This window comes from Chlorocebus sabaeus, chromosome 4 (genome assembly GCF_047675955.1).
Source record: "Chlorocebus sabaeus isolate Y175 chromosome 4, mChlSab1.0.hap1, whole genome shotgun sequence".
NCBI lineage: Eukaryota > Metazoa > Chordata > Mammalia > Primates > Cercopithecidae > Chlorocebus > Chlorocebus sabaeus.
In genome coordinates this window covers 52,149,444-52,173,462 of record NC_132907.1, presented here as the reverse complement: position 1 = coordinate 52,173,462, position 24,019 = coordinate 52,149,444, and the positions used below count along the sequence as shown (strand labels likewise).

General features: G+C 35.4%; 1 protein-coding gene across 1 annotated transcript in view; it reads left to right on the top strand.

The window, feature by feature from the left end:
* CCDC152 (coiled-coil domain containing 152) overlaps nucleotides 1-24,019 on the top strand; it is a 46,832-nt gene that overhangs the window by 9,598 nt on the left and 13,215 nt on the right. The window contains exons 3-5 of the mRNA XM_007961489.3: nucleotides 6,855-6,923; nucleotides 16,910-16,974; nucleotides 20,870-20,972. Coding sequence (XP_007959680.1) covers nucleotides 6,855-6,923; nucleotides 16,910-16,974; nucleotides 20,870-20,972 — 237 coding nt within the window. The remainder of the gene's footprint in view (nucleotides 1-6,854; nucleotides 6,924-16,909; nucleotides 16,975-20,869; nucleotides 20,973-24,019) is intronic.

Below are 24,019 nucleotides of genomic sequence, written 5' to 3'. Positions count from 1 at the left end.
AAAGCAGTGCAGAAAAGCTGGAAATTCAAAAAATCAGAGCACATCTCCCCCTCCAAAGGAACGCAGCTCATTGCCAGCAATGGAACAAAGCTGGATGGAGAATGACTTTGACAAGTTGAGAGAAGAAGGCTTCAGTCGATCAAACTTCTCAGAGCTAAAGGAGGAACTACGTAACCAGCGCAAAGAAACTAAAAACCTTGAAAAAAAGAATGGATGAATGGATAACTAGAATAATCAATGCAGAGAAGACCATAAAAGAACTGATGGAGATGAAAACCATGACACGAGAACTACGTGACAAATGCACAAGCTTCAGTAACCAACTCAATCAACTGGAAGAAAGAGTATCAGTGATTGAAGATCAAATGAATGAAATGAAGCAAGAAGAGAAGTGTAGAGTAAAAGGAAATGAACAAAGCCTCCAAGAAATATGGGATTATATGAAAAGACCAAATCTACGTCTGATTGTTGTGCCTGAAAGTGAGGGGGAAAATGGAACCAAGTTGGAAAACACTCTGCAGGATATCATCCAGGAGAACTTCCCCAACCTAGTAAGGCAGACCAACATTCAAATTCAGAAAATACAGAGAATGCCACAAAGATACTCCTCGAGAAGAGCAACTCCAAGACACATAATTGTCAGATTCACCAAAGTTGAAATGAAGGAAAAAATGTTAAGGGCAGCCAGAGAGAAACGTCAGGATACCCACAAAGGGAAGCCCATCAGACTAACAGCAGATCTCTTGGCAGAAACTCTCCAAGCCAGAAGAGAGTGGGGGCCAATAGTCAACATTCTTAAAGAAAAGAATTGTCAACCCAGAATTTCATATCCAGCCAAACTAAGTTTCATAAGTGAAGGAGAAATAAAATCCTTTACAGACAAGCAAATGCTTAGAGATTTTGTCACCACCAGGCCTGCCCTACAAGAGATCCTGAAGGAAGCACTAAACATGGAAAGGAACAACCAGTACCAGCCATTGCAAAAACATGCCAAAATGTAAAGACCATCAAGGCTAGGAAGAAACTGAATCAACTAACGAGCAAAATAACCAGCTAATATGATAATCACAGGATCAAGTTCACACATAACAATATTAACCTTAAATGCAAATGGACTAAATGGTCCAATTAAAAGACACAGACAGGCAGATTGGATCAAGAGTCAAGACTCATCGGTTTGCTGTATTCAGGAGACCCATCTCACATGCAGAGATACACATAGGCTCAGACTCCCATACAATAATAATGGGAGACTTTAACACCCCACTGTCAACATTAGACAGATCAACAAGACAGAAAGTTAACAAGGATATCCAGGAATTGAACTGAACTCTGCACCAAGTGGACCTAATAGACATCTACAGAACTCTCCACCCCAAATCAATAGAATATACATTCTTCTCAGCACCACATCGCCCTTATTCCAAAACTGACCACATAGTTGGAAGTAAAGCACTCCTCAGCAAATGTACAAGAACAGAAATTATAACAAACTGTCTCTCAGAACACAGCGCAATCAAACTAGAACTCAGGACTAAGAAACTCGATCAAAACCACTCAACTACATGGAAACTGAACAACCCGTTCCTGAATGACTACTGGGTACATAACGAAATGAAGGCAGAAATAAAGATGTTCTTTGAAACCAATGAGAACAAAGATACAACATACCAGACTCTCTGGGACACATTTAAAGCAGTGTGTAGAGGGAAATTTGTAGCACTTAATGTCCACAAGGGAAAGCAGGAAAGATCTAAAATTGATACCCTAACATCACAATTAAAAGAACTAGATAAGCAAGAGCAAGCATATTCAAAAGCTAGGAGAAAGCAAGAAATAACTAAGATCAGAGCAGAACTGAAGGAGATAGAGACACAAAAAACCCTCCAAAAAATCAATGAATCCAGGAGCTGGTTTTTTGAAAAGATCAACAAAATTGATAGACCACTAGCAAGATTAATAAAGAAGAAAAGAGAGAAGAATCAAATAGATGCAATAAAAAATGATAAAGGGGCTATCACCACTGACCCCACAGAAATGCAAACTACCATCAGAGAATACTATAAACACCTCTACTCAAATAAACTAGAAAACCTAGAAGAAATGGATAATTTCCTGGACACTTACACTCTCCCAAGACTAAACCAGGAAGAAGTTGAATCCCTGAATAGACCAATAGCAGGCTCTGAAATTGAAGCAATAATTAATAGCCTACCAATCAAAAAAAGTCCAGGACCAGACGGCTTCACAGACGAATTCTACCAGAGGTACAAGGAGGAGCTGGTACCATTCCTTCTGAAACTATTCCAATCAATAGAAAAAGAGGGAATTCTCCCTAACTCATTTTATGAAGCCAACATCATCCTGATACTAAAGCTTGGCAGAGACACAACAATAAAAGAGAATTTTAGACCAATATCCCTGATGAACATTGATGCAAAAATCCTCAATGAAATACTGGCAAACCGAATCCAGCAGCACATCAAAAAGCTTATCCACCATGATCAAGTGGGCTTCATCCCTGGGATGCAAGGCTGATTCAATATACACAAATCAATAAACGTAATCCAGCATATAAACAGAACCAAAGACAAAAACCACATGATTATCTCAATAGATGTAGAAAAGGCCTTCAACAAAATTCAACAGCCCTTCAAGCTAAAAACTCTCAATAAATTCGTATTAATGAAACATATCTCGAAATAATAAGAACTATTTATGACAAACCTACAGCCAATATCATACTGAATGGGCAAAAACTGGAAGCATTCCCTTTGGAAACTGGCACAAGACAGGGATGCCCTCTCTCACCACTCCTATTCAACATAGTGTTGGAAGTTCTGGCTGGGGCAATCAGGCAAGAGAAAGAAATAATGGGTATTCAGTTAGGAAAAGAAGAAGTCAAATTGTCCCTGTTTGCAGATGACATGATTGTATATTTAGAAAACCCCATCATCTCAGCCCAAAATCTCCTTAAGCTGATAAGCAACTTCAGCAAAGTCTCAGGATACAAAATCAATGTGCAAAACTCACAAGCATTATTATACACCAGTAACAGACAAACAGAGAGCCAAATCATGAATGAACTCCCATTCACAATAGCTTCAAAGATAATAAAATGCCTATTAATCCAACTTACAAGGAGTGTAAAGGACCTCTTCAAGGAGAACTACAAACCACTGCTCAACGAAATAAAAGAGGACACAAACAAATGGAAGAACATACCATGCTCATGAATAGGAAGAATCAATACCATGAAAATGGCCAAACTGCCCAAGGTAATTTTTAGATTCAATGCCATCCCCATGAAGCTACCAATGACTTTCTTCACAGAATTGGAAAAAACTACTTTAAAGTTCATATGGAACCAAAAAAGAGCCCGCATTGCCAAGACAATCCTAAATCAAAAGAACAAAGCTGGAGGCATCATGCTACCTGACTTCAAACTATACTACAAGGCTACAGTAACCAAAACAGCATGGTACTGGTACCAAAACAGAGATATAGACCAAGGGAACAGAACAGAGCCCTCAGAAATAACACCACACATCTACAGCCATCTGATCTTTGACAAACATGACAAAAACAAGAAATGGGGAAAGGATTCCCTATTTAATAAATGGTGTTGGGAAAATTGGCTAGCCATAAGTAGAAAGCTGAAACTGGATCCTTTCCTTACTCCTTATATGAAAATTAATTCAAGATGGATTAGAGACTTAAATGTTAGACCTAAAACCATAAAAAACCCTAGAAGAAAACCTAGGCAATACCATTCAGGACATAGGCATGGGCAAGGACTTCATGTCTAAAACACCAAAAGCAACAGTAACAAAAGCCAAAATTGAGAAATGGGATCTAATTATACTAAAGAGCTTCTGCACAGCAAAAGAAACTACCATCAGAGTGAACAGGCAAACTACAGAATGGGAGAAAATTGTTGCAATCTACTCATCTGACAAGGGACTAATATCCAGAACCTAGAAAGAACTCAATCAAATGTACAAGAAAAAAACAAACAACCCCATCAAAGAATGGGCAAAGGATATGAACAGACACTTCTCAAAAGAAGACATTTATACAGCCAACAGACACATGAAAAAATGCTCATCATCACTGGTCATCAGAGAAATGCAAATCAAAACCACAATGAGATACCATCTCACACCAGTTAGAATGGCAATCATTAAAAAATCAGGAAACGACAGGTGCTGGAGAGGATGTGGAGAGACAGGAACACTTTTACACTGTTGGTGGGACTGTAAACTAGTTCAACCATTGTGGAAAACAATGTGGCGATTCCTCAAGGATGTAGAACTAGAAATACCATTTGACCCAGCCATCCCATTACTGGGGATATACCCAAAGGATTATAAATCAAGCTGCTATAATGACACATGCACACGTATGTTTATTGCAGCACTATTCACAATAGCAAAGACTTGGAATCAACCCAGATTTCCATCAGTGACAGACTGGATTAAGAAAATGTGGCACATATACACCATGGAATACTATGCCGCCATAAAAAAGGATGAGTTCGTGTCCTTTGTAGGGACATGGATGCAGCTGGAAACCATCATTCTCAACAAACTATTGCAAGAACAGAAAACCAAACACCACATGTTCTCACTCATAGGTGGGAACTGAACAATGAGATCACTTGGACACAGGAAGGGGAACATCATACACCGGGGCCTATTGTGAGTAGAGGGGAGAGGGAAGGGATAGCATTAGGAGATATACCAAACGTAAATGACGAGTTAATGGGTGCAGCACACCAACATGGCACATGTATGCATATGTAACAAACCTGCACGTTGTGCACATGTACCCTAGAACTTAAAGTATAATAATGATTTTTTTTAAGTCAAAAAAAGAAAAAGAAAAAAAATAAGAAAATAATTTATCTAGGGTCCATTGTAGAAAAATGTGGTGAGCGCGCCCCCTTGTGTTCAAGTTTTGAAAATACACATTTTTGAAACATTCAGTTGCAGAGTTCTGTTTTCAATTTACAGATTACTGAGGTATCTTCAGCTACTATATTCTATGAATCACTGGATTCATTACTCTAAAAGGCACAAAGACAAGTGATGGCAGAGTCTGTCTATGTCTCTTTAATTTTTGAATTCTAGCAGCTAGCACAGTGACACTCAGGAAGCAGATTCTCAGCTAATTTCTGTCAAATGTAATTTAACCATTATTTTCTTACTGGGAAATAGCAAGATAGAGAAAATGGAGGATGATGGGAACTTTGAGTAGATGGTGGGGATGGTGGGGATGGTAGGGATGGTAGGGAGAGCAGGGAGGAGTGAAGAGCCACAATAGTAAAACCTTGTATCATCATAAAGCTTTAAACTTCTGCAAAATACTTTCATTTCTGTCAGCATAGTTGAAAAAGTACGAGACTGAGTGCAGAATCTCTAATTAAAAGGTGAAAATTTTTGAATTCTCCCTTCACAGTATTGGTTCATTCAATCGACAAAATATATGTTATTTTCATAACAGAGATTCTCTACTTACCCCTTATCTGCTTCAACTTACTGTGATATTACCTGTCAACCCAATTATCACTGAACAAATATTTGTGGATTGCCTACTATGGGCCACAAGTGTTCTAAACAGTAGGAAGCAATGGTAAGCAAAACAAAAAATAGTCTCTGCTGTTGTAGCCCTAATAGCCAAGTGGACTTCTAAAGTAATAGAAATTACCACTACTGTTGCTGTCCATCTTGGCTGTTGCTGGTGGTAACCAATAGTCAAGGCTTGTATGTGCATGTCAAGGCTCTAATATTTGCAAGGAAACTTCTGTCTTCTATTATGTCAGCAGCCATTGGCAACAAAGTTGTTGAAGCCTTGGAACACTACTTATTGAGTTTTTACTCCTTTTATTGCTAGTCTCTTGCTCTAAGACTCAAGCATAAGTACTAAGAGGACAGACTGGAAGACAGAGTAAGAAAAGCATTCTCTTATACCACACAATTGTACCACACATTGTCTTATACCAAAACAATATAATTTGACTCCCTTTCCTTAAGATGTTCTTTCATGGAAGATTTGCATGGACATTCTTCTTATAGTTCCCCAGACATATGCAGTTATGCCTTACTACTTAGGGCAGAGATTGCTTAGGCACATGGTAGGATCCATACTATTCTGTGCTTTAGGAAAGTCATTACCAAGTTTTGAAATTCATTTGGCTTAATGAGTGAGTTAAAAGTAAAGGCTCATACCTGTAGTCCCAGCACTTTAGGAGGCCAAGGGGGGTGGATCACCTGAGGCAGGTGGATTACTTGAGGTCAGGAGTTCGAGACTGGCATGGCAAACATGGTGAAACCCCATCTCTACAAAAATACAAAAAGTAGCCAGGCATGATGATGCATGCCTGTAATCCCAGCTGCTCAGGAGGCTGAGGCAGGAGAATCACTTGAACCTGGGAGGCGGAGGTTGCAGTGAGCCAACATCATGCCACTGCACTTCAGCCTGGACGACAGGGCAAGACTTTGTCTCAAAAAAAAAAAAATTATGTTTTTCCTTTATATAATTTTCTTTAAGGTGCTTGGCTGCTTTATTAAGATCTTATAATTTCAAATTAAATATTATTATTATTATTTTTAGAGACAGGGTCTTGCTCTGTCACCCAGGCTGGAGTGCAATGGTGTGAGCAAAGCCCCCTGCAGCCTTGAACTCTTGGGTTCAAATGATCCTCCTGCCTCAGCCTCTTGAGTCTATAGGACTACAAGGCACACATCACCATTTCCTGGCTTAAATATTATTTTATTTTAATAATTTCAGCTGAAAATAATTCCAAAATGAAAGCAAAGGATTTTTAAATAAATTTATCTTTTATGTTTTAGAATGTGCTACTCTTCATAATATAATTAAAGGGCTACAACAGACCATTGAATGTCAACAGAATTTGAAAGGTAAGTTAGAAAAAAAAGTAAAATCTAAAAAAGCTTTGTTTATTTGAGCACTTTTAAAAATGGGAAGCTTTTACGTTGTTGATAATAAGTTTGAATTTATCAGCTAAAAGTGGACATCTTACTACTTAAAAATATTTTCCTAGATGATTATGAAATAAGAAATGTTATGCTGAACGGAACAATTCAGTCATGTTCTATCTGATAGTGACATAAAGGGATGTTTTGTATAGGTCATATAATTATTACCTTAAAAAGTTTAGAAATAGATTTATTCTCAGTAGCATTGTTGGTCTTTAATAACCTTGTGTTCAGTTTTGAAGAGTGGGTATTACTAGTTAAACCATAATTTTTTATTTAAACCACAGTGATAATTTACCATTTAATTTTTTTGTCATAGACTAAGACTGTATTTGTGCAAGTGAAGTCAACACATTCAGCTTACCTTATCTTTAACAAACATTTTAATCAAACAGGCCTACCATTCACAAAACAGACCAACCAAGTATTTTGTGCTGTTCTGACTCAGCTGTGATGGCTGTGAGATTTTTTTCTACTATATCAGAGATTAAACTAAATTGCCTTAAAGGCCCCTTCCGCATAAAACTCACATCAAATAAGCATTTCTCATCTTAGACCTCTGCTTTTATTTTAAAACAAGCACCTTATATATGTGAGATAAAATATTGATCTTATATGTGATTCCTGTAATTTGGAGTGTTAAAAAAGGGCATTCGTTGAAACCCCGTCTCTACTAAAAAATACAAAAAACTAGCAGGGCGAGGTGGCGGGCGCCTATAGTCCCAGCTACTCGGGAGGCTGAGGCAGGAGAATGGCGTGAACCTGGGAGGCGGAGCTTGCAGTGAGCCGAGATCCGGCCACTGCACTCCAGCCTGGGCGACAGAGCGAGACTCCGTCTCAAAAAAAAAAAAAAAAAAAGGGGGGCACTCGTGCTCCTATTTCAATGCCAAGGCTCAAAACAACTTTTCCCTTCCTTGTGACTAAAATACCACACCCAGCTGGGTTCTCTATTCTCTTCCATAATCTACATGTCTGGTTTTTTTAAAACAGTGCTACTGTTCTGATTATTGTAGCTCCATAATATATTTTGAAATTAGGTAGTGCAATGGCTCCAGGTTTGTTCTTTTTACTCAAGATTTCTTGGGCTATTTGAGGTCTTTTGTGATTCCATATGAATTTTAAGATTGTTTTGTCTACTTCTGTAAAGAATATCATTGGCATTTTGATAGTGATTGCATTAAATATGCAGATCATTTTAGATAGTATGGACATTTTAACAATATTTTAACAATTTTAACAATATTAATTCTTCTAATCTATTTATCTGTGTCTTCTTTCATTTCCTTCATCAATGTTTTATTACTTTCAGTGTACAAGATTCTCACCTTCTTTGGTTAATTCTTAAGTATTTTTATTGCCATTGTTAATAAGATTGTTTCTTAATTTCCTTTCCAGATATTTTGTAATTTGTATATAGAAATGTGACCGATTTTTGTATGTTGATTTTGTGTAGTGCAACTTTACTGAATCTGTTTATTAGTTCTAATAGGTTTTCTAAGTATATAGTCATGTCATCTGAGAATATAGATAATTTTCTTCTCTTCTGATTTGGATACCCTTTATGTCTTTCTCTTTCCTACTTGCTCTGTCTAGGATTTCCAGCAAATATGTTGAAAAGAAGTGGCAAAAATACTAAACACACTCCTGAACAATCATTGAGTCAAAGAATAAACAAAGGAATTTTAAAATATCTAGACAAATGAAAACACAACATACCAAAACCTATAGGATACAGCAAAAGACATTTTAATGGGGAAGTTTATGGCTGTAAAGCCTAAATTTAAAAGGAAAAAAATATATATCCAATAAGTAATGTATCTTTATGCCTCAAGGAACTAGGAAAAAAAAAAAACAAATTAAGCCCAAAAGTAATCAAAGGAAAGAAATAATGAAGATTATAGGAGAAAACAATCAAATAGAAGATTAAAAAAACAGAAAATTTAACAAAACTAAGAGTTTGTTTTATTGAAAAAATAAAATTGACAAACCCTTGGCTACACTGAAAAAAAAAAGAAAGATGTCAGTAAATAAAAGCAGAAATGAAAGAGAAAACGATACAACTGTTGTCTTAGGGGGCGTAAGGAGGATAATAAGGGACTATTAAGAGCAACTATATGCTAACAAACTGGATAACCTAGAAAAAATAGTCAAATACCTAGGAACATACAACCTGCCAAAACTGAGTCAGAAATAGTCAGAACACACCAACAACAAATAAGGAGATTGAGTAAATAATCAAAAATCTCCCACCAAAAGAAGCCCAGGATGAGGTGGCTTCATGGGGAATTCCATTAAACACTCAGATAAAAAGTAATACCAATTTTTCTTAAACTCTTTCAAACAATAAAAGCAAAGGGAACACTTCCAAACTCATCTATGAGGCCAGCATCACCCTGACACCAAAATCAGACAAAGACACTGCAAGGAAAGAAAATTACATCCCAATATCCCTGATAAACACAGACTCAAAAATCCTCAATAAAATACTATCAGATAAAATTAAACAGCCCATTAAAAAGATCATATATCCTAACCAAGTGGGATTTATCCCTGGGATGCAAGTATAGTTCTGTATACACAGATCAATCAGTGTGATACACCATGTGATTTCTATTTATTATCAAAATGAGTAGGAAAAAAACACACGAACACCTCAATAGATACAGAAAAAACATTTGACAAAATTCAACATCCACTGATGAATTAAAACTCTCACAAAATAGGTATAGATAGAGAAGATAATAGGCATGGAAGGATCTTGCCTTAACACAATAAATGCCGTAAATGAAAAGCTCACAGCTAACATCACAAAGAATGGGAGAAAACAGAAAACTTTCTCTTTGAGATCCAGTACAAGGCAAGTACAAGTTTTAAAACAGCCATTCTTGGCCGGGCGCTGTGGCTCACGCCTATAATCCATATCCCAGCCAACATGGTGAAACCTCACCTCTACTAAAAAAAATACAAAAATTAGCTGGGTATGGTGGCGCTTGCCTGTAATCCCAGCTACTCAAGAGGCTAAGGCAGGAGAATCACTTGAACCAAGGAGTTGGAGATTGCAGTGAACCGAGATCACGCCACTGCACTCCAGCCTGGCCACAGAACGAGACTCTGTCTCAAACAATAAAAAAATAAAATAGCCATTCTAAAAAATGAATATTGTATGATGCCTCTTGCAAATAAATGACGATTCATTGAGTTCACTTTCCCAATGCTTTTACAAGCCTTGATTGAGCAAGATGATAGATAAGAATTATCTGTATTTGACCATTTTCATCCAATTGATTGCCAAATAGTATGATTAATCTGCTTATTTAAGCTACCCAGTGGTTTCCTTTCCAATAGCTCTTTTCCCTCCTTAATAGGAAACTGTTTTTCATTTTCAGACATTCACCCTTTATTCACTTAACCATATGCCTCAGGGAAAGCTGATTGCATCCAAACTCCAAGGGAGTTCTTTTGGAATAATTTTCCTCTCTCCCAAGAGATGGACTGTGTTCTTCTGGTTGTTATAAGACTGTATATAATGCCTAAAATAGTTGCAGATTTCTTGTTTCTAGTCTAAAACTCATGCCAGCAGGATGATTTTGGAGGACAGCAAGAAAAGTAAACTAAAAGGATCTGGTTTTTTGGTAACACTATTGAGCCGATTAATCAGTTACCCTTTGGGTTTAAGAAACTTTTCAGTTACAATGAGAGAAATGCTACCTTCCTTTAGTCTTATCAATGAATCTTTCCAGTAGGGACTTATGGATTATGTAAAAGGTAATTCAATGAGATGTAGAAAAAATTGCAATTCTTATTTATCTTTATTTTTATCTGAAAATTCAAAGCCAGTCATCTTACAAAAATTTAGTAACTAGGATAATATTCCTTTTTCTATGTGTAAGTTAATTATATGTCACGCGTGATACACAAGGTTCTTCTTTCTCTGAGGAGAATGGGAGTTCTAAAACTGAACAATTGCATGTTTGCTTTTTCCTCTAGTTTCAGTGTATGGCCATGTAGTACAGTTTATATGTATCTAGATAAGAGGATTGATAGATAAAAGTAGCTAGTTCTAATCAAACTAATCCTTCCAAAATGGACAAGTAGTTTTAAAAAATAAAACATATATTGAGGACAATAATAATTACAATAATGCAAGCACAAGCCAACAATAAGAAATTATCAGAGCTGTCACTTCTCCTACCCCCATACAAGCTCTTTATCAGGCATATTAAGTTAAAAAGTAATCAAAGTCTATTAGACTTGATAAAATGTCAGCCAACAGTGGCCAATTAACTGATTTTGGAAAATTAATTTATGGAAATACCATTGTATCTTTAGAAATGGTTCCACCATTAAGCAACTTCAGGGCTAAAACTGTGTCACTTTTAAGTATTCTCACTTGCACATAAAACTTGGAAATAGAATTCTAACTTTAATGAAAATCCTTCAAATGCACCTCATGTTTCTGGTAAAACATATAAGGATCTCGGAAGTTGTCATTCCCTGCTAACAACAAGTAAAACATTGAGCAAACTGAAAAATTAACAATTCTTAGACTCTTTTGATCACAGAAGTGAGGTCACAGGACAGATTGATGCACCTAAAATTGGAGACAGGGAGGCAGATTCGGAAAATCACAACTTACAAGAACAGAAACCTCCCTGTTTGTCAGGCCGGGAAACCCTAAAATGTAATTTTGATGAATTGCAGGAGGCTCACCGTGGTCAAGTCTAAGAGATTAAAAATTTCAGGGGACCCAATCCCATAGGGGAGCCCCTACAGTTTTGTAAGTTTTACCTGTAAGAGCTCTACTAAGATCTCACAGTTAAGATATGGGGAAAATCCCCTCATGTTGTTGGCCAGAGGAGAGGAAAAGTAACCATTTCGAAATAATCAACAGCTTCTGGTCTTAAGAAAGCCTGACTCAAAAGAAACTGTTTTATCTGAACCTAAACTACTGGGGTTTTAGCCAAGGATAAGCTGCCTTAGGGGAGGAAAATATCCTATTTCAGCTCCCCCTAGCCTTGCCGACTCCAGCCCACTCTAGTCATTCCATCTCACCAAAGGGGAGAGGGACTGAGAAGCATGTGGGTAGCTCACCGTCCAAAGACACAGGCTTACTGAAAGACTGAGACCTAATCATAGGACTATAGAATGCTTCTCCTTCCCCAACACCTTACCATCAAATCACTAAAGGCCCGTTTACTGGTACTTGGTCATGAGCTTTGTACAAAAATTTACAAGGCACACTTAAAAAAAAAAAAAAAAGTAAACGATTTGAAGACGCAGAGAAAGCATCAAAACCAGACACAGAAATGGCAGGGATATTGGAATTATTAGACCAGAAATTTTTTAAAAACTACGGTTAATATGCTAAAGGCTCTAAACACAAATGAAGAATGCCTTTGTTGGACTCATTAGTAGACTAGACATAGCCTAATGAAAGGAATTTTTCAGCATCAGGAAAGACTCTCTAAGCTTGAGAATATGTCAATAGTAACTTCCAAAACTGAAAAGAAAAAAAAAAAAAAAGACTAGGAAAAAAGTAACAAAATATCCAAAAACTGTGTAATAACTACAAAAGCTGTAACAAACACTTAATGGGAATACCAGAAGGAAAATAAAGAAAGAAAGGAACAGAAGAAACATCAGAAGCAATAATGACTGAGAATTTCCCCTAATTAATATCAGATACCAAATCACAGATCCAGGAAGCTCAGTGAACACCAAGCAGGGTAAATGCTCAAAAAACTACCCATGAGCATGTCATATTCAAACTGTAGAAAATAAAAAACAAAGAAAAAAATTTGAAACAAGAGTGAGGAAAATTCTTTACCTATAGAGGACCGACCAAAGATAAGAATTATACCCAGCTTCTTCTCAGGAACCATGCAAGCAGTAAAGGAGTAGAGTGAAATATTTAAAGTGCTGAGAGAGATAGAATAAAGCGCCAACCAATAATTCTGCATCCTGCAAACTTATTGTCCAGAAAGGAGACATAAAGACTTTCTTAGACAAACAAAAATTGAGAGTATTTGTTGCAAGTATACCAGCCTTGCAGGAAGTGATGAAAGAGGAGAGAAGCAAAATGATATAGGCCAGAAACTTGGATATACATAGAAAGGAAGAACATTACAGAAGGAATAAGTGAAGGCAAAATAAAAACTTTTATTTTTCTTATTCTCAATTGATCTAACAGATAACAGTTTATTCAAAATATAGCAACAATGTATTATTAAGTAATGATACTTAATGATACTTAAAAAGCTTATGCATAAGTGAAATGTATGACATCAGTGACATAAGGAATGAGAGGAAGGAATTATGAATACTTTAGCATAAAAGACTTGTACTACCTGAGAAGCAGTATAATGGATTTGAAAGTGGACCTGAATTCATTGTAAACGTATATTGCAAACTCTAGGACAATCACTAAAAAAACTAAAAATTGAAGTATAATGGATTTGCTAAAAACGAAGAGAAAATGAAATCACATAAAATACTCAAAACCACAAAAGGCAGAAAAAGAATAGAAGACAAACATAGGATCAAAGAACAAGGTCTATGAATAGAAAACAGTGACAAATACGGTAGATATTAATCCAACTTTGTCAAAAATCACTTTGAAAATCAATAGCCTCATACACAGTTTACAAGACAGAGATTATCAGAGTGGATCAAAAAACATTACCCAACTATATGCTTTCTACAAAAAAAGTCTACTTTAAATATAAAGGCACATATAGATTAAAAGCTAAGGGCTGGAGAAAGATATGCCATGCTAACACTAAGAACACTGGAGTAGCTATATTCATTTCAAACAGCAGATTTTAGAGCATGAAAAATTATCCAGGATAAAAAGGGGTATTACATAATGATAAAAGGATTAATTCTTCAAGAAGACAAAAAAATCTTTTATATATGCATCTAGCAAAGGCATCAAAAATATGTGAGTCAAAGATTGATAGAACTGGAAGGAGAAATAGATGACTTCACTATTGTAGTTGAAGATTTCAACATTCTTCTATCAGGAAATCAGTAAGGACACAGTTGAAATCAACAATACCATCAATCAATTGACTATAATGGACATCTATAGACTATTTCATCCAACAACAGCAGAATACACATTCTCCTCAAACTTAGTGAATACTCACCAAGATAGATCCCATTGTGGCTTATAAAACACACCTTAACAAATTTGAAAGACCAGAAATCATACGGTGTCTGCTGTCAGGCCACAATGGAATTAAAGTAGACATCAAAAACAGAAAGATAGATGAAAAATCTGAAAATATATGCAGATTAAAGAATACTTTTAAATAATACAGTGGTCAAAAAATAAATATCAACAAATTTTAAAATATTTTGAACTAAATAAAACTGAAAATACAATTTATTAAAATTTGTGAAATGCAGCAGAAACAGTGCTTAAAGAGAAATTTATAGCATTAAATTGTGTATATGAGAAGACAAGAAAAAGCTAAAATTAATTTAAGCTTCCACTGTAGGAAATAAGAAAAAGGAGAACAAATTAAATCCAAAGTAAGTAATAAAAAGAAATAATAATAAAGCAGAAAGTAGTAAAATTGAAAACAAGAAATCAATAGAGAGCAATGAAACTAAAAGCTGTTTTTTTGAAAAGATCAATAAAATCGACAAGTCTCTAGCCAGATGAACTAAGGAAATAGGAGAGATTACACAAGTTAATGATATCAGAAATGAAAGAAAGGACGTCACTACAAATGTCATGTTCATTAAGAAGATAATAAAGGAGACCAGCCTGGCCAACATGGTGAAACCCCATCTCTACTAAAAATACAAAAATTAGCTGGGCTTGGTGGTACCCGCCTGTAATCCCAGCTATTCAGGGGCACAGGCAGGAGAATAGCTTGAACCCGGGAGGCAGAGGTTGCAGGGATCAAAGATCGCACCATCGCACTCCAGCCTGGGGGACAAGAGTGAAACTTCATCTCAATATTTAAAAAAAAAAAAAAGAGGATAATAAAGGAATACTCTGAACAAATGATAACCTATGTGAAATGGACTAATTTCTTGAAAGACACAATCTGACAAACTGAAGCCATCATCAAGATTAAAATTTGTATTAAATATGACCCTTAAAAATGTAACACTTTTCCTATCATTTTCTCATCACAACCTTTGAAAACTAATTGACTTTAGATTTTTACTTAATTTTAATACTTTGATATAATATCCCTGCAAGTTTTATATGTGGACCCTGTTTCCAAGGCTCCTCTCGATGTTACTGTACTACAGAACAAGCCTTCCTAAAGCGTTGTTCAGATAATGTCAAAAATCTTTACTGATTTGTTGTTGTTTTGTTTAGCTAATTCTTAGTTTTCTTATAGTCAAGGTTTTAATTTTAATACTGTGATTTAATACCTCTGCAATAGTTTCATAAGTGTTTCCAAGGCTCCTCTCAACGTTACTCTACTGCAAAAGAAACCTTCCTAAAAGAAGATAATGTCAAAAATCTTTACTGATTTGTTGTTTTGTTTAACTACTTCTTGGTTGTGTTTATAGTTAAGGTTGTAGAGGAGAAATTGTAATAGGATGTCTAGTGAGGCTTTTCCTGTTGACCTGGAATTAGTGACTAGGGCCCATGCCACAATCAACAATAAAATAGCTACGTATTTCCATATTCTAATGACATCTGCTAAAAGGTTGCCAAATGTTGGAGTGAGTCCAGACTCTGCATATATTTGCTACAAGCACCTAAAGGACTGGAACCTCAAAGTTGAATAGAGAATTTTTGCCTCTCCTTATTTCCTGTCTCCATCCCCCAAGAAATGACCCAGAGGAAAGACAGGAAAGAGCAACTGAGGAGCAAACTAAGACTTCTTTCCCACTTCTATTGACTCTTTACAGCTACTGATCTAGCCAGTTGGATAGGGATCATGAAAACTTTCAATCAAATAGGAAATTACAGTTTTAAATTGACCTGGTGTTTAGTAATCAAAATTAACCACAGGGTTTTTAAAATTTGTTAAAAATATTATGAAGGTATTGTTTTCAGTTACCCAAACCAGAAACCTTAAAAGAAAAGGTTCTCCCTTTCTCTTTTGCCTCCTTTAACTAAAGGGTCACTAAATTCCTAGGTAATTCTATCATCTAAATAATAATTCTCCTCATTGCTTCCTTTTTTCCATACTGCCACTGACATAATTTAGGTTCCTATTATCTCTTACTTGACCTATACTTAGTGATATCCATTATTCTAGGGTCAAAATCCTCTCATTCATCATCCACATTGCCAGATAATCGTTTTAGCATGTAACTCTCATTATTTCACTTCTGCACTATTCAAAGTTCTTTGATGACTCCCTGTAACCTTTAAAACCAAAATCCAAAATTGTTCATCTAGAATATGTCTACCTAGTGATAGGATCCCAACCTATATAGCAGCTCCTGCTCACACTTTACACTTCAACAATACCGTACTTGAATTGTAGTTTTTCCAAGCTGTATTCACTCAAGCCCATGGTCTTCTGTGCAATTTTCTGTATTTAGAATGCTCTCTCTTAACATGGGGTAAGCCTGTCACTTAAATCTCATCTCAAGTAGCTTTTCTACTCCTTTCCTGACTTCAAGTTGCCCTGGGTTTTCTTTTTACAGGTTCCTATAGTATTTCAGATATACTACCATTAAAGATTAATTATCATAGCATATTATAACTACTAACACATTTGACTCAGCACTAGGCTGTAAGTTCTTTGAAGAGCAATAACTCTTTTCACTTTCATATTCTCAGTGTCTAGTGTGGTGCCTGATGTGTACCAGCTGCTGGATGCATGTTTGTTGAATGCATACATAATGGAAGCTAAAATGTTAAACATATTTTCATATTAATTGGAAAGTGCTATATATTATGATCTTTGATTATTCTTACACAGGTGAAAATGAACAACTAAAAATAAGTGCTGATCTTATAAAAGAGAAGTTGAAGTCTCATGAACAGGTGAGTTTATGTATCATTCTATTCAGTCAAGTCCCTGTGGAGATTTATCTTTTCAAATTAGGGGGAAAAAAGAGGTTTTAAATTAATAAACACAGCCAAGTATTTGTAGGTGTGGGTGTATGTGGAGATATGTGTATATATGCCAAAATCTGTAGTAAATGACAATTTGTTTTCAAAGCAATACAAGTTTTAAGAGTTTTATTTTTACAAAATATAATGTACTAACATATAACATGCATTACTTTTTCTTTCTACCAAAAAGAGATGCAGTTATTTTGCTACATATTTTTCAATTATGTTAATAGAGTTTTTACTCTAGTAAACTCTATTTGTTACTACTTGTGAACTTTTTTATTATAATGTAAATGAATCTGTACTCTTTATGATTTGGGTAATCATTATACCATTCAAATACAGGGGGCATTTCATGTGGATCATAAATTATTTATCTCCCAGGAGCCACCATACCATCTGATACTTTTCCTTGTCTCCTGTAGGAACAGTGCAGTGATAGCAGTTGTAGAACACATGAACAGTGTCTAAAAAGCATAAAAGATGCTAAATAAATGTCAGTTCCCTCTACTCTTTGAGAGATTCATTATACTACCTCATCGCTCAAGAGCTAATATGTCAAATTCTAGCAGACAAAAGATCCTCAAAACTCAATTTGAATCTACAGGAGCCTTCAACTTGAAGAATCTTCTCTAAATTCAGTCTGGTTCCTCATCTGAGGACCCGCTGAAGAAACCTGCCCAGAACTTCTGGTTAATACTCTACAGTAATAAGTAGCATTCTGGCTATGCTCTTAGAAAATGTAGCTTTTCATCACCAATTTTGAGATGGTTTTTAAGTATTTCTGGAATTAATCCTACCCTTTCTCCCCCTTTCTTGTCCTTTTTCCCTTTATTCTTTCCCAATCCCTTTCATATATTGACTCTAGATCTCAACAATAGATGCTAAAGTCAGGTTGTAATTGGGGTGGGGAACCAGGGGGAGAAAATTTTAGCACTTTCCTTTCTAAAACTTCAAGCACTAGGATACTGCTTTGTCATATCATAGGAATGTTTGGAGGGGAAGAAATTAAAGAGAAAACACCACAATCCAAGAGTCTGAATTTCTTACTTAGGGGCTGTCCAAAGCAAACTATGACAGTGCAGATTTGCTAATTCAAAACCTCTGAACACATCTAAAATTCTCTATTGTTCATGGAGAACAACTCCCCAGGAAACTCAGGAGGTACTCCATAGCAGTATTTGTGAGAGTAGAAGGATTTTGCAACTTGTATAGAATCATTGTTTTATATATCAAGAGTGAAACTAGAAGTTATTCCTTGGAATTTAAAGTTCCCAGAAAGCATATGAAAAGAAGACAACCAATTGTAACCTATTAGGGATTAGTCTCCTTAGAAAAATGAAAAGATTACATTTTTTAGGAATGGCACAGGCTAAAATGGAAGAGAAGATCTAGTGAGATACAGCTTGACTTAACCCAGATAGAATAGTCTTCTTGCCTGGAGGCTGGAATGCAAATCCTGGGTCTTACCGAATTACTGCATGCATTCCACTTTACTGGTGACATCTTCCTGTGGCAAAAATCAGTGGAGACTAGAAAGGTACATAAGTTTGTCTCTTGTGATTTCTCAGAGCAGCAACAGCTTAGTGCACACAGTTGTCAGTAGTTTATAAAAGCTACTCTGTAGTTGCCCATCTAGAAATCTAGATACATAGAAAATGGCAATTTGTGGGATTGCCCACTGGGTTCACCTGCCCAGTTTTAATCAGAGCCAAGAAGTTGAATAGCTTTGTCCATTCCTACAGGTTGCCTGGCAGGATAAGTAGAACAAACAGGAATCCATACTAAATCTCTTGAACTGAGATAATATGGAGGAATGTATGCCTATTTTTAATAGTAGGCATATAAGCCAGTATGTCTTGACCTGTTTAAAATTTTTTAACCTCCTCAATACCATGAAATATCTACTAAAAGCTATGAATCCTCACTGAGAAAAATGCACACACGCACATACACACACACATAAATACGTGTATAATTTTACATTAAATTTTGGAAGTTGATCAAAAGCCTAATCATGGGATCCAGTTTAAGAGTTCTGACCAAAGTAATTCTTATTGGCACTCCCATTCATTCAAGAAATATACATCAAGATATATGTGTGTGTGTATATATATACATATATTTACACACAATGAGTTGGGAATACAATGGTGAGTCCCAGCTTTTAGGTATTAGAGGCTTTTATTGGCCTCTTGCCTTTATTATTGTCTTTTTACTACTATCATACTTAACTTTTATTCTTCCTGCTTTCCTTTTCTCTTGCCTACATTTTAGGCCTCTGAATAATTTCTTCATGTAGGACCATACCCCTGGTAAAGTTGTAAAATTTATCTTCACAATTGTAGTAAAATAACTTCCATCACCATTCTCAATGCTCCTCTCCCTGTTCTTAGCATAATAAATCACCCCTATCCTCCAAAAACCTCAGAAGCTAATCTCAGGCAGCTGTCAAGCACTTTGCAAATCCCAAATTCATCTTTCTCTCTATGCCTCCTCATAAAACATACCCTTACCACGAGTAATGCCTAATCTTGCTCTGGGAATTAGGAATATTTATATAATTTTTGGAAACAGAAGTTCAGCCTGCATTCAAAGAGACTCATCATACATTATAGTAAGCTTGCTAGCTATTGTACAGTGCCTTTTGTTGGCTCTAGCGTGTAGTTTTGGCTTATATTGAACATACCTTAATTCTGTAGCGGCATTTATTCATAAAATTAAATATTTTGAGCATACTTAATATTATAAACCCTGGTGATGAGTATCCAGAAAGCAAAGATAAAAAAGACATTGTTTCTGTATTATCTTTATCTTATCTCCTTGGATCAGAAATTGATCTTTCTTATGGAATTCATGAAGCAGAGAGTAGAGTGGTGGTTAGGCTGCAGTGGAGGAGGCAATTGGAGAGATGTTGATGAAAGGATAAAAATTTTAGTTGGAAAGGAGGAATAGACTCAGGAGAGCTATTGTACAATTTGGTTATTGTTATCAATAACGATGTATCATATACTTAAAAATTGCTAAGAGAGTAGTGTTTTAATGTTCTCACCACAAAAAAGTGATAAATATGTGAGGTATTTAACATATATTGAACATATCCATAATATAGATACGTTAATTGACTTGAGTTAGACATTCCACAATGTATACATATATTAAAACTTCATGTTGTACATCATAAATATAATTTTTAGTTTTCAAATTAAAATTTTAATTTTTTTTTTTTTGAGACAGAGTCTCACTCTGTTGCCCAGGCTGGAGTGCAGTGGTGCTATCTTGGCTCACTGCAAGTTCCAGGGCCTCCCAGGTTCACACCATTCTCCTGCCTCAGCCTCCCAAGTAGCAGGGACTACAGGTGCCCACCACTATGCCCGGCTAATATTTTTTGGATTTTTAGTAGAGACGGGGTTTCACCATGTTAGCCAGGATGGTCTCAATCTCCTGACCTCGTGATCCGCGTGCCTCAGCCTCCCAAAGTGCTGGGATTACAGGTGTGAGCCACCGCACCCAGCCAAAAATGTAAATTTAAATTAAAAAATAAATACTTTATATATATAAAAAATAAAATAAAATGGGTCTATCTGAAAGCTGATTATTCAAACAATGAACAATATTTTTCCTTGTATATATGATAGCTTTTAATTAGTAGAAAGGTGAAATTGTTCATTTATATTACATTTATAGTACCTTTTTTAAAAGTAATATAAAATTTTTAAAGTATTTAAAAAGTAATGTGAATGGAGAATTTCACCTTTCTAGGAATCAAAAGTTATATACACATATTTAAATTTTAAAAATTAATATATATTTTAATCTTTAGGAATATAAGAATAATATTGCCAAACTTGTAAGTGAAATGAAAATCAAAGAGGAGGGATATAAGACAGAAATAAGCAAACTTTATCAGGACATGCAGAAAAAAGGTAAGTTTAAAATAAACTTGCTTTTGTGTTATAGATTCAAGGGATATAATGTGCAGGTTTGTTGCATGAGTATATTGTGTAATGCTGGGGTTTGGGCTTCTAGTGAACTCATCAATTATATAGTGAACATAACTCATGGTAGGTCATTTTTCCACCTTCACCCCTCCCACCCTCTCTTCTTTTGGAGTTCCCAGTGTCTATGGTTTCTATCTTTATGTCCATGAGTATCCATTGTTTAGCTCCCACTTATAAATGAGTACATGCAGTATTTGACTTTCTGTTTCTGAGTTATTTCACTTAGAATGATGCCCTCCAGCTCCAACCATGTTGGCAAATAATTCAGTTTTATTCTTTTTTATGACTGCATGGTATTTCATGGTATATATATACCACATTTTCTTTATTCAATCCATCATTGATGTGCACTTAGGTTAATTCCATGACTTTGCTATTGTGAATAGAACTGTGATAAACATGCAAGTACAAGTGTCTTTTTGATAAAACAATTTATTTTCCTTTGGATAGATACCCAATAGTAAGATTACTGGGTTGAATAGTAATTCTATTTTTAGTTAATTGAGAAATCTTTGTAATGTTTTCCATAGGGGCGAAACTAATTTACATTCCCGTTAACAGTACATTGTTGTTCCCTTTACTCCACATCCCTGACAACACCTGTTATTTTTGTGACTTTTTAGTAATAGTCATTTTGACTGGTTTGAGAAGGTATCTCATTGTGGTTTTAACTTGCATTTATCTGATAATTAGTAATGTTGAACATTTTTTCATATGCTTGTCAGCTGTTTGTCTTCTTTTGAGAAGTGTCTGTTCAAGTCCTTTGCCCACTTTGTAATGGGGTTGTTTTTGTCTTGTTAATTTCTTTAACTTCTTTGTAGATTCTGGATATTAGTCCTTTGGTGGATACATGGCTTGCAATTATTTTCTCCCATTCTGTAGGTTGTTTGTTTATGCTGTTGTTTCTTTTGCTCTACAGAACTCTTTAAATCCGATTTGTCTATTTTTGGTTTTGATAAATTATTTGCCTAGGCCAATGTCCAGAAGAGTTTTTCCTATGTTTTCTTTTAGGATTTTAATAGTTTAAGGTCTTACACTTAAGTCTTTAATCAACCTTGAGTTAATTTTTGCATATGGTAAGGAATGGAGGTCCAGTTTAATTCTTTTTCATATGGCTAACCAGTTTTCCCAGCACCATTTGTTTTAATAAATAGGGAATCTTTTCCCCATTGTTTATTTTTGTAGAATTTTTGAACATTAGTTTGTTGCAGGTGTGTGGCTTTATTTCTGGATTCTTTATTCTGTTTTACAGATCTATGTTTCCATTTTTGTACTAGGACCATGCTGTTTTGGCTATTATAACCTTGTAGAATAGTTTGAAGTAGGGTAATGTGATGCCTCCGGCTTTATTCTTTTTGCTTAGAATTGCTTTGGCTATTCAGGCTCTGTTTTGGTTCCATATAAATTTTAAAACTGCTTTTTCAAATTATGTGAAAACTACATTGTTAATTTGATAGGAATTGAGCATGTAGAGTGTTTTGGGTAGTATAGTCATTTTGATGATATTGATTCTTCCTATAGATGAGCATGGAATGCTTTTTCATTTGTTTGTGTCATCTATGATTTATATTATCAAACTGTTTTTTTCTCCTTGTAGAGGTTTTTCACCTTCTTTATTAAATGTATTTCCAGGTAATTTTGTGTGTGTATGGTAATTCTTAATGGGTTTGAGTTCTTGATTTGGTTCTCAGCTTGCGTGTTGTTGGTTTATAAAAATGCCACTGATTTTGATGCATTCATTTTGTATCCTGAAACTTTACTGAAGTCATTTGTTAGGTCTAGGAGGAATATTTAGGGTTTTCTAGGTATAGAATCTTTTAAATTAATCTTTAGGGTCTTCTAGATGTAGAATCATATTATCAGCAAACAGATATAATTGGACTTCCCCTTTTCCAATTTGGATGGCTACTATTTATTTCTTTTCCCTGATTGCTCTAGCTACAGACTTTCAGTACTATGTTGAATAGGGGTGGTGACAATGGATATCTTTGTTTTGTTCCAGTTCTTAGGGGACATGCTTTCAACTTTTCACCATTCGGTATGATGTTGGCTGTGGGTTTGTCATGTATGGCTCTTGTTATTTTGAGGTATGTTCCCTCAATGCCTGTTTTTTAGGGTTTTTATTATAAAGGGTGTTGGATTTTACCAAATGCTTTTTCTGCATATACTGAAATGATCATACAATTTTTGTTTTTAATTGTTTGTGTAACAAATCACATTTATTGACTTGTATATATTGAATCATCCTTGTACCCCTGAAATAAGGCCATTTGATGCTGATGAATTATCCTTTTGATGTGTTACTGGATTTTCTGTTTGCTAGTGTTTTGTTGGGGATTTCTGAATCTATTTTTATCAGGGATATTGGCCTGTTGTTTTATTTTTTATTGGGGGGTCCTTGCCAGATTTTGGTATCAGCATGATACTGGTTTCATAGTATGAGTTAGAGAGGCCTCCCTCCTCCCCAATTTTTTAGAATAGCTTCAGTAATATTGGTACCAACTCTTCTTTGTACATCAGGTAGAATTTGGCTGGCCTGTAAATACTCTGGTCCTGTGATTTTGTTCTTGTTGTTGTTGGTATATTTTTTATTATTTATTCAATTTTATGGCACATTAATGGCCTGTTCAGAATTTCAATTTCTTCCTGGTTCAATCTCTGGAGGCTGTATGTTTCCAGGAATTTTTTCATTTGATTTAGATTTTCTAGTTTGTGCACATAGAAATGTTCATAGTAGTCTCTGAAGATCTTTTGTCTTTCTGTGGTATTGGTTGTAATGTCAACTTTATCATTTCTGATTGTGCTTATCTGGAAACTTCTGTTTCTCTCTGTTTTCCTTGGTTAATCTAGCAAGTGATCTATCACTTTTGTTTGTCCTTTCAAAAAACCCAGTTTTTGTCTCATTGATCCTTTGTACGGTTTTTTGGAGTTTTGTTTTCGTCTCATTTTCATTTAGTTCTGCTCAGATCTTT